Source organism: Apteryx mantelli, chromosome 1 (assembly GCF_036417845.1).
Source record: "Apteryx mantelli isolate bAptMan1 chromosome 1, bAptMan1.hap1, whole genome shotgun sequence".
Lineage (NCBI taxonomy): Eukaryota > Metazoa > Chordata > Aves > Apterygiformes > Apterygidae > Apteryx > Apteryx mantelli.
The window spans coordinates 93,779,327-93,791,909 of record NC_089978.1 but is presented as its reverse complement, the minus strand read 5'-3'; the positions used below and the strand labels follow the sequence as shown (position 1 = coordinate 93,791,909).

The 12,583-nt window shown below is 36.3% G+C and overlaps 1 protein-coding gene across 1 annotated transcript in view; it reads left to right on the top strand.

The window, feature by feature from the left end:
• DMD (dystrophin) overlaps window positions 1-12,583 on the top strand; it is a 1,189,181-nt gene that overhangs the window by 380,195 nt on the left and 796,403 nt on the right. Inside the window, exon 18 of the mRNA XM_067297573.1 lies at window positions 10,063-10,186. Within this exon, the coding sequence (XP_067153674.1) occupies window positions 10,063-10,186 (124 nt within the window). The remainder of the gene's footprint in view (window positions 1-10,062; window positions 10,187-12,583) is intronic.

Genomic DNA, 12,583 nt, shown 5'->3' with positions numbered 1-12,583 from the left:
TAGAGTCCAAAGAGAGATTTCTGATCATTTTAGGTAGAACTGGCTAAAGAGCTGAATTAATTTATGAATATGGTACTAAGAAATTAGATTTAAAACACTCATTGTAATGTTCATTTTAGAAACGGCTTTTGATACTCGGATAAACATAGAAATTCTGAGTTCCGAGGCAGCAGATTCAAGGACTGAGAGGAGTAAGAAACTGCATTCAGTGTCTCATTTCTGCAGAAAACATCTTTGCTTAGTTCAGTGTGTTTTCAATGATAACTGTAAGTTATTTTCTTGTAAAATAACTTTTTTTTTCTTTAACTACATTACAATATACAACCAGGTATATTATTAAGAGGAATGAGATGTACCAAGAGTAGGAGAAACCTGGGGGTGGTTTTAATTGAAGTAGGTATGTCATTGAAAAAGCAGCCACTTAGGGGCAGTTTTCTTTATACATAGGCATCCAAAATGGGATTCATATTACCCAACTTTGACCATTCTAAATGTTAGGTTTCTAGTTCAGTCTCATTATTTGGGAATGTTGTCTACATGGTGTAAAAAGAATGATTCATCCCCTTTCGTATTAGGTTGGGTGTCTGCCCTTTTTATGAGTCTTCTATGTCTTCATTGACTACAGAATATGCCTAGACTAAATAGCTGACTTGTAGATGGCTAAATTTGAATGAAATGAATCTAACCTCCAAAGTCTTGGTTTGAAAATATTTGGATCTGATTGTTTTTCATCTAATTGTTTTTAAAGGTAATGTAGGACACACGACCTAAGATACCATTAAATAATGTGGTAGAAGTATATTTTGCTAATATATTCCCATGTGCTCAAGAATAATGCACAGTGATGAAAAGCACCAGTCTCAAACTCTTGAATCTGTTCAATGAATTGTTAGAGGCATTTTTTTTGTGTAACAGTCATTGAAAGCATTACTGCTTTTCTTAATGTTTTGGTAAAGACCTTAAACAGGATCAAGACCCTGTAAAACCTATATGAAGACATGGTCCCTGCCCTGAAAATATTGGCATTCTTAATTTTGAAATTAAAAAATTAAGACTGAAAATTCCCCTGAAATTTTAAAGTTTTTTGATAGTTGACATTTTAAAAGTTTTCACATAATCTTTTTTTCAGATTGAATATTTTAGGAATTGTCTTACTCGACCTTGAAATGTAAGGAGATGAAATACAGAAATCTATTGTTATAAAGGAAAGCATCATCTTAATTAAAACTAAATGAAGTAAGATGATTTTCTAATTCTCCATTTTATGCTTCTTCAAGAAAGGTGTTTGTTGCTATAGAGTTATGCATTATAACAAATTTGGGGACCAAACTTCCGAAGTTTCTTTCTCAAATGTACTGTATATGTAGTATTAGTCTGTATTCTCCTTCTTGTTTGTATTCTTTTCATTTTCCTTAATGCAAAAGTTAAACTGGCAGGGGACAGATGAATACATACATACTCCTAAGTTATTGTTTAGGGAAACTACTTGAGGGCAGGAATTAACAGGATTCTAGAAACTGTTATATTCAGAAATACCTTATATTATACAAACTATGAATTACTAATTCTTTTAGCTATTGTCTGTCTAAAGCATTGAAACTAACAAAGATATATATGAAGTTGATAGAACCTTCTACTGAAAATAGGATATATTATCAAGTTGCAGACTGTGACAGCTTACAGCTATATTGCCAGTTCTGCTACCAAATGTATAGAGTGTTAATGTTTTTGGACAATGCATAGTAGGTTTTGAGGTTTTCTGTTTTGATTTATGTTTTTTGCTATCTAAAAGATATTCTTCTACTGTATAAGTCCTTAACTTTTGGATAATAGTCAAAATATGAACCATGGAACAATCTGTAGTTCTTAGTCTTTGTCTAGAACATCAGGTAATGGAATAAACTGTGGTTTCTCATACATACTTAAAATCAGACTCCTTTTCATTACCGCACAGGTTAGATTTTTATTTTGATCTGGTAAGACAGGAAGCTGAATTCTGGCACAGAGAAAGGAGTTCATTATTTAATGTCCTTTAATATGCTCTAAGTAGGTGGAATATTGTTCCGTGTGCTAGAGTTATGAGGTTTGTTTTAGCAATGCAATCTCTGTATAATACAAAGATACCATCATATGAGCATTTCTTCAGTATGGCTGTTCACTACATACCTGCAAGTGGACCTACAATATGGTAAGGATCTGTTGTAAAGCAAATGCTGTTAGAATTGTCCTCAGCTGTGCAGCAAGATGAATGATGGCTGTATTGGCGACAAGGCATTTCCATTTAGATATTTCTTTTATGGCATTTCTAGATGAACAGCCGAAGAGACTATATTTCTTTCCTCTCTATAAAATCCCAGAGGGTGTTCTGGAGTTGGAGAACCAATGAATAAATACCTTCAGATAAACAGTTGGCGAAGGAACTTCAGGGAATGAGTTTCAGCTTGCAATAATAATAATTGTCATGCCTTGTTTTAATAAAAAAAATGCAGTCTTACACACTAATGCTTTTGACATTATGCTGTTGTCTTCCTCCAGCATAATGAATTTAAAATGAACATAAGCGCAATGATTGGAGAAGAAAACTAACCTTAAAGTTTGAGTGCCTAGCTAAAATATCTGCATACGTAGGTGACTAGACACTTTCTTCATCAATGATTGTTTGTGGGGAGGACCTCGTGGCTGTATTCCCATACAGTCAGTCAGTTATTTTCTGGGTCTGCTGCTGACTGCAAGATCTTTCTTTTTTTGTGTGTATATTTACTTGGTCCTAGACCCAAGGGAGAAGCAAAACCACAGTCTTGAACAGCTTTTAGTTTTTGAACTGAACTAGAAAATGGATGTTCCTGATCTACCTCTTCCTGTATTGTTCCTTATTGTGTGTGTGTTTATGTTCAAAATCTTCCCTGAGCACTTGTAGACTAAGAATTGATGATTCTACAGTGCTTAGTTTCTGTTTGATTCAAGAAAGCACCAGGCATCGAACGCTTACCTGAAGTTTCTGAAGACGCACAACCATATTGTGTTGGCCACTTTCTGCAGTAGCAGTACAATACGCTGCGTGTGTGGTGGGGTTTTTTTTTGGCAGGGGGGAGGCTTGGGGCTTGGGGCTTGGGGGTTGAGGCTTTTTTGAGGGTGGGGAGGGTGATAATGCTTCCAAGTTTTCTTGTCTTCTTTCATCTGTTCTTCTCAGATTTTCGTCAGCTTTGTTGCTGTAAAAGAGCATGCCTAAAATAAATGCATCATCCTCAACTGCCACATGTTTGGAAAGTTTTATGCTCCAGATCTGCTTTCCTATCTTCTGAATGTTTTAGAAAGAGCAGAGGATGCATTGCAAATGGACTGCACCTGCAGTGTGAATTGCTGGGTCCCCAGGCTCGAGGAGGGAGAAAGAGTAGTTTGGCTCCTCAGTGAATACTGCATTAGTGAACTATATAACACTGTGTTCTCCTGCTGCTTAGCTGAGGAGAGACAATGGATGACTAGGATAGAAACATCAAGCTTTCTATGATGCTTTCTATTTTTACATTTTCAAGTGTTTTGGAAGGATTAGAACTGTATGAATCTCATTTATACTGATGAAATTGAGGAAGAGCAATTTGACTCAGTAGACCAATTGACAGAGGAATTGAATTCACTTTTCCATTGTTCCAGTTCCCAACTCTCTGTACTATGGTATAAGTGCATGGGCAACAAGCTCTTTGTTTTTCTCACCTCCTAAAACTGTTTGCTACCATAAATGGTGGATAGCAGAGATAAGAAGCAGATGACTTTTTTTTTTTCCTTCCTCACAATCCACAGGTATCTTCAAATTTAGTGCTTTAAAACTTCAGAATGATTCAGGGATGTGTTAAGTTCTGTACGGATCATAGGAAAGTAAGCAAATTTTCCTAAAGAAATTCATTTGCAACTGAAAAGGGAAAAATTGTTGGAGCTGTATAATAAAAGTCATAGGAGTATATATTAGACATTTAGAGTTGATATAAATGTAACATAAGTGAAGTTTTAAAAGAAAAAATAATGTAAATGGGAGAATGGGTTGCAAGGTGTCATTTTCATTTCCATGCCATTTACATATTCTGGAAAAAAAATAGGTCAGGTGTATAGCATAGAAAAACCTGAAATTTATTCTTTTCCCAGAATGTTTTAAAATAGTAAACAGGTTGGAGCTGTTTAACATCTAATTTATACGTATTTGTATTATGAATGTTCTTAAATAATGTGCAAGATGCTTTTCTTCGCCAATTAGTAAATAACTTTGTACACAATTCCTAATGTTTCCAAGGAAAGTTTATTTGTCATAACATTGTTACAGATATAATGTTAAACTTCAGATCTGAAATAGATTCTTTACCCTTTGAAGAGAAAGGCATGTTAAAACAGGATAGTTGCTCCATCTAGTGTTTTGCATTTAGTAAGTGTTAACGTATCTGCAGATTTTTTAAAAATAAAGTAGCTTTCATTTTATTGCAAATTATTGTATTTGGGATTCTGATGCTTCATTACTTTGAAAAGTTTGGAATGTTTTTGTTTAGAAAAACATATTAAAGGAAAAATTGTAAAGGTTTTTTTGATAGCTGTTGTTTCAAGTAGGCCCTTGCTGTACAATGAATTATCTTAGTCAGAACTAACCACTTTAACAGCTATTCTGTGGCTTGTTTGACCCTTACACTCTTGTTGAAATGTCGCTTTTGCTCTTTTCTTGTTACATAACAGTACTTAGCAAATCTAAAATGAGGAGAGTCGTGTCTTTGTAATTTCCCTGGTAGTCGTTGGTTCCAGTGGTGTTTCTGTGTCTCTAGTACCAGAGAAAAGGAAAAGGTGACTGAGCACATAATAAGATAATTTTCTGTTATTTACAGGAGGAATTATTTATAAATGTTTTCATCTACAGTGTAAGAGTAGGTACAGATACAACATCGAGTTCTGTAAACATGGCGTTTCATAACTTTTTTGTGCCTGTTGTTTTTTAACCCTTTATCCTGTTTGTGAGACAGGAAATGCCATGCTGACAAATACACTGAGAATGTGTATTTTTCAGCCCACTGAATTTTTGAAGTTACCTACTGTATTACAGGGACAATACCAGCTGGCACTCACTGGGAGGCAAGATGGCTGGAATTAAACTGCTTTGCATCTCTAGCCACTGGACATCATTGGCTGAAGGCAAATAATGTTAAATTTACTCTGCCACAGCCTCCAGAGTTTCATTTGCCTCAGCCATAAGTGATTTTCTTAGATATGAGAAAGGCAGTGGATCTAAACTATGTGAATTTCTGCAGAGCATTCCATGCTTCTGTCTGGGAACTATCGGTTAGGCTGTAGAAGGTATGGCTGGCTGTAAGAATGGCAAGATGGGTAAAGAAGGAAATAGGTTGTACCAAAGGAAGAACTATGAGGCTAGAAAGATACTTCTCAGGGAGATTTACTCTTGGGCCTGATCTAATATTTTCTTTAATGCCTTAGTATGTGTTACAGAAATATGCTAATAATATTGTTGAGGAAGCTAAACTGAATTGCATCATGATTGTACAGGAGGTCTAGACTATCATTCACTAGGAACTAGGAAGATAAAAATGTTATTAGGACAAATAAGCTATTACATTAGAAAATAAGAACAAGGGTATTTATCAACTAAAGTCTAAACAGCTGCAAATACTGTGGAGGAAGAGAAACATTAATCCATCGCAGAATAGTTCTGCTAATAGGTATATTGTAAAGTTGTTCTTAGGCGTGTTTCTACTCAGCTTAGAGCTAGGAGCTAAAGAGCACTGCTGATCAGCTGGGTGTTTCAGTCCAGCCATGGGGATGCGGGAATTCAGTAATGTCATTCTTGGGTCAGAGCTGCATCATTCCCTGCTGGCTCAGTACATAGGCAAACAATCTTATGTCTGCCCAAGGTACAAAGCATTGACATATCCATTGTGAAGGAAAGAGAAAAAAAAAGTGTAAAGGAAATTGATAGGCAGGTTCTATCCATTGAAGGAATGTCATTCTGAAACCACTTTCTAGTAGCAATAACATAGTAGCAATTTTAAGATGAAGTTTGATCAATTTAGAGGAAAGATAAACCTTGATGGTCACTTGACAGCAGGGTACTTCATGACTTGTGTTCCCATGTGAACCTGCACAACATTCGAGTTATATGTATAACTATGGGAAAAATTAGTGCATACACATGACTTCACACAGTCATCATCTTGCCATAGTAGTGTGTGTAAAGCATAGACAAAACCCATGAGTTTAAATTTATCATTGTCCTCTGCTAGATGATGCTGGCTGTAAGAACCACCATAACTCTTTGTAAGATGTATTGCATGGATGGAAGGTTTGGAGTCAATAAGTCTTTTTATTACTAAAAAAATTGTATGTTTTTATTTTGAAATATAAATAAACTAATTGTTGCTGTTATTTAGTAGTTTCCAAAAGACATTGGATTAGACAGGGACTTGTAGTAATACTTGAATATCAGATATTTAGGCCAGAGTTCCATGCACAGAAACAGAAAAATGAACATAATGTAGTTGTGAAATGCCTTAAAGGTGCAATTTATCCTGTGTTTAATTCAGAAGAGGAAGAGCAAACTTGAACAAGGAGACATTTTAAACAAGTCTTCTGTACATTCGATGATCTCAGCAAGAGAATTTTGAACGGGTCTGTAGTGGGTCTGTGGCTTAGTATGATAAAGAAAATGAGTTGCTGCAATCGACTGGTGAAGGGCCTCCATGCAACTTTCAGTGGTGTGGATTAAAAATATGAAGGTTTTTTTTCAGACATGCTGTGGAGTAAAAAGAGACCATATCTGAATTCAGCTGAAATGCGTTGGCCTCTACGGAGAGGGCAGTGAGAGCAGTAAAAGATTCCTGTTGTAGGAGAATAGCCAAAAGAAAGGCTAATTTGAAAACTAAACCATGTGTGCCACATAAAGAGTTTTAGAGGCAGTAAATTCTCTGCTGCAGATTGAATTTTTAGGTAGACAGCAAGCTAACGTGCATTTTAAAGTGAGGTGATTATTTAGAGAGATTGCCTCAAGTGATTTGGTTTTGGTGTCTTCCATGGATTTATTTTAACAAATTCTACACGCACTCAACTTTGTTGGGCCACAAATGTAATATTTAGTTACTTTTTTATGTCAAAAGTATTGTTGTACTTACAAGATTTAAAGACTGTATTGATCCTTTGCTATCAATCTAGAGTTAACATAGTTTGTAATTGAAACTGTGCTCAGAGGTCAAATGTCTAATAATCATAATGTAACAATTAAATGCAGTATTCTACCTGCATTTCTTGTTTTTATACGAGCTAAATTTAAGAGATATAAATCATTTTTTTCCAAAGTAATAGAAAAATGCTCTCTTTAGTCTACGTTAAGGGTATTTATGCACTGCAAAAAGCTGTCCTGAATCAATACTCAACTCTCTTAGCCCTTTTTTCCCCCCTCTTTGTAACCCTGTTTGGGACAGGAGGCTTTGTTAGTGGAGTTATATTTATCCCCAGAAGAAACTGCAAGTGACAGAGCAATCTGTTACGTGCGACCAGCTCTGTCAAGACCCTGTCTGCTGTGGCTAATACTTACTACCATCTGATAAATCTCTGGGCTGTGTGATATGTTACTGATCATTTTGTGTACTATCAAAACTCTCCCAAATTCCCCCATACCTCTTCCAGATAACACTTTCAGTGGTGGATGAGGCAGAAATAAATGGCTTTGAACAGGGGCAGAGGTTAAGTTTTTTTGTTTAAGAAATAATCACTGGTAAACATTTTGCTCTGCCATTTCCCATACTATAGCAGGCTAATTGAAGACTGTTCTTTAGAAAGCTTGTCTTACTGGCCCTGCTTAACTGCAACTACAGAATGGGACAAACAACAGAAATAATAAAATTTTACCTGCAGTCAAGAGAATTTAGTACTGAAGGACTGGTAAACTTGTCTTCATTGTTATCACATATCATCTGATGTTCTGTGTTCTCCAGTTCACAGCTGCTTCATGTCAACGGTATAAACCAGACGTTTTGCTGCAGTAGCTGGCAGTGACTATAGAGCCAGCTTTAACTGTAGATTTAAGTGAGCTGAAAGAAGTGACCACTGCTTTGTCCATTACTTGCATACTTTGCCTATCGAGTTGCTGACTGCGGGGAGAGCAAGGAATGGAGAGCATGCTGGCAATAGGGCGTGCCAACACTTTCCCTCATCTGGACTGCTAATTTTGGGGGATTCGTTTGTACACTGCTGACTGAGTTTGAAAAAGTCAAGGATGATAGGGTGGCAATCCCGTCTATCTGAATGCCCAGAGACCCCTGACTAAATTCTGTTTTGACCCTTAAAACAGGTTCTACTGCTGCTTGCCTGCGTGTTGACAAGCCTTGAAACAGATACTTGAGTAAAACAGAAGGCAGTACACCACTACTACTGTTTTTTTGCAAAAAGTGTACACTGGATGTTTGAGGCTTCCTTGTATCTCAGCAGTCCTCAAGTGACATAACAGCCGTTAGGTGGTTGCTCTAACTTAACTGATCTAATGTATTCCTAACTCAGGACTTGAGGAACTCTGCTGTGTCTTACAGACTACTTCTGTAAAACTGCACATCCCTGATCTTTCATACATTGGGCAGAGGTGTTGGCATCTACAGTAGATGTTGAACATAGAGAATTAATATACAGATACTGTTAGGAAGAACTGTGGAATTGTTAGCTTTTGTGATGTAAACCAGTCCATTAGTTTTAAAATTGAGTGTTTCCCATTTTAAGCTATGTTGAACAGTCCTGAGTCATAGTTGCAAAAACAAGCTTTTATCATTTCCCCTGCTGAAATTGGTGGGATTAAATATGCAGAGAGTGCTTGCCAATTTGTTGAATAAACAGCATTCCAGTTTTGTGTGGGAATACTGGCTCTCATAGGTTTGCTATCTCCTAGTCTTAAAATTTCATGAGAGCATTTATTAAATATACAGCTATTATATGCTGAACAAATGATAAAATTCTATTTCAAGAATAACAATTGATGGAATGTCATGTAGGCTAAGAGCTCAGGTAGGAAACTCTTGACTGGCGGTGCAGTCAATTTACTGGATTAGAATCTGATACCAGGACGGAGATTCTCTGAAGAGTCTGAAAATTTTCTTTTTGTTTTGTTTTCTGCCTCTGAATTCATGGTTCTTTATAAAATTAAGATTTCTGCACCTTCCGTTCCTTCTTAATCATATCTTTTTCCTCCTCTAATAAATGTGCAGATAGTGTTATTAGTATTGTTTTTATTCACATTGCTCCTAAGAGCTTCAGATTTAAATGTAGGCTATTGGTCAGAGATTAAGGAAGTATGTGGTTATTCTTTCTTCTGCTTTCGTTATTTATTACTCAGTCTTTCACATCTTGTTAAATGGAGTCACAAATTGAGATCAATTTTAAGGGAGTTGATGAAAGAATCCAGGCTTTATTAAAAATGACTGTACATTAAAAACTGGTTAAAATGTGTATGCACAGAAATGAGGATCTTAATTTGCAATTTCTGAACTTTTAGCTGTAAGAAAATTATAATCTACCGTTCATTATTAATTAATTACAGCAAATCTGAGTCAATTGGAAAAGACTCTTCTTTCATGGGCAAATTTCCTATTTGAATATCCTTCACGATATCCTCACTAGAAGCTAGCACAGAAACCTTACAGGTATGAAGGCTGCATTTAGTGAACCACATAGGCCTGATATCCTCAGCTGAGCCAATGGGACTTCTGTTACACTTTCTTTAGCTGTGAGAGCCACTTGTATATCTTCCAAAACCATCAACTTATAAAAGTAGAGTCCTGACTGTGAAAATTGTTGTATCTGTTCAGCTGTCAATCGGTGTCTTAAAAACAAAAAAGTATTTGTAGGTTCTCAATTTTTACAGTGAATCATTTCATGTGGTATCTAATGAAATATGGGCATTTAAAACCTTTTTTTTGAGAGAGAGAAATTGCTGCTTATGCACTTGTTTAAACAACTAGTTCAACATTTTTACTGTCAATGTTATTTTCAGAAATACTTCGTGAAAATGAAATATCTTATTGCACTTCTCTATCTTAGGTTTGACTCGGATACAACAGAGCTCCATAGCTGGATGACCCGCTCAGAAGCTGTACTTCAGAGTCCTGAGTTTGCAATATATCGAAAAGAAGGAAATCTCTCAGATCTCAGAGAAAGAGTCAATGTAGGAAGAAGTACTCATATATATGTTTGTCAGTTTGTATTGCTTGTCAAAGTGCTTTCAAAGTCCAAGTTTAAAAGAGTTCAAATGTAGACTGACAAGCATTGATTGACCATATGCAAAAGAAATTTAGAAGTATTTACAATTTTTATAAATTTCAGATTTTAATACCACAATTGCTTCACATTGTGTCTGAATATAGAGATCATATTTATTCATACATACATTTAAATAAGGTATTCTAGATTCATGAAAATCTGGTAAAGCTGAATCAAATTCTATAAATTACTTCTCATATATGCACCACACTTCTATCCTAATGGCTTAATTTGACATTATATTTGCATAAATTGAAGGATATGAAAAGTGTCCTCTTTTAGTGTTAAAGAAAATCTGTGCTGTAAAACATATCTGAAAATCACCAGTCTCCACGTCATGTTTTTAAAAATCTGCTGTTGTACAATGCCAGAGCCAAAAATGGTTCTTTCCACGTTTTGCGAAATGAGTGAATCTGCACTGTATAAGAGGTAGCTCAGTGTTTTTGTGTGTGTTTCACAGACTCTGAATTTAGACTTTAAAACCAGACTATTGCAAATTTTATTCTACATTTAATTTTTGTAGATAGTCGCAAAATACTTCCTTTTTCTGAGTAAGAGAAGGGGGAGTTCTTTGTATAGTTAGCTATTATACTTTTAGTATGTCGTGGGACTTGAGGATGTTTCATTAAAAAATAAGGTATTATTTACTCCTAGAACACAAACAGAAGAAACAAAGTTGCTGTAGTGAAGTTAGCTTTGCTGTTGTTTTTTCTCACTCTCTTCTTGTCCATCACAATCAATCAGGTGTAATAAGACTGAGGAACACTGAATTTCATTACTGTAAATATATGCTTTAAATTTTCTTGTTAAATCATAGTTTTCTTGCAATAATTTTAACTTAATTGTTAATGTTGTCATAATATTACTGTCAGTATCTATCTATTAGAGTGTGATATACTGAATTTAGCTCATGGCATTTCATGTTATGTGAAATATATATATATATATTTAAGCAAAACTGATCAAATATACAGGGAAGATTTGGTAGGTTCAAATGTTTACATACTAGGGTAATGGGAATCATTTCATACCTAGATAGATATACTGTTAGTTTTCTGAGTGCTTCACTCTTCATGGTAGGTAAAATTCAAAAAAAAAAAAGAAAAAAGAAAAAAAATTGCTCCTCTCTCCCCCTCATATATTCCATTTTGAGGAACATACCAATTTCAAGGATGGCAAATCAGCTCCTGCCTTGACCTACATGCTAGATATCTGCACTGTCAGATATCCTTAACCAGTAAGATGCTCTGCCTCATGTCTTCAATTTATAAGATTTTATAAAACCATTAAAGGATTCAGGAGCCATGGTTTACCTCCCTCCTTCTTTCTTTTCTTTGTCCCCAAGGAGGTGGTGGTCTGTGTCCCTGCAAGTGAGGGATGGAGGTAGGTGAACCACAGAGCTCTTCTGGTCCCAACTGGAGTTCCCACCAACTCTTGTCTTGCCTGTGTTGCTGCTGAGGCAGACCACTGGGGATGGGGGCCACTAGCTACCACATTTGTTCAGATGTCATTTAGGATGGCGAAAACATACATAATATTGGAGGAGGAGGGAGGGAGAAGCGTAGTTATTGGCTCTCATTTACTTTTCTCCCTAAAGCACTGTATATATTGGTGTAGCACAGAACACCTGGGCTTGATTGATGTCAGACCGATATTTTGTTGCCCACCAGGTTAGTTGCTCAGCCCCATACCCTCTTCCTAATTGCTTTCTTTTCTGCCATTTTTTTGAGGATGGGTTACTAGCTGGATGAATTTTTCCTGCGGTGGTAGCTTGCTTCTAGTCATCAGTTTTCTTGGATGAGGGTCACTTCCATATGTTGTAATGGAAATACATCTGTTATATGATGGGGGGACTGAGACTTCAGAAAAGACGGCCACAAGGAAAGCTCTTTTGCCATCATTGATGATTCATCAAGTTCAAAAGCCTGCTCCCACCCCAGCTCAGAGAAGGCCTGGGGGAGACGGAGCCAAGAGCAGGCTGTATGAAATGCACTGACTGTGTTTGCTAAACCAGCTGCTCTTCAGATACTGGCAGGAAATTAGCTTTTGGCAGATGCACTGTACAGATTAAATATACGAGATGCACAGAAAACCCATTCTTCTGTCTGGGGAGAGGCAACAATATTTATAGCCCTCCCCAGTCCCAAGAGGAAGGCCTTGCCTGGCCAGAGAGACTGGACACCAAAGGTATAGAAGTTGCATTGTGGGATAACCATATTGCTCCTAAATAATGAAGGCATCCAAACAATAATGCCATAAACATCTTTACACTGCATCACACTGTTAACATTTTTCACATAGT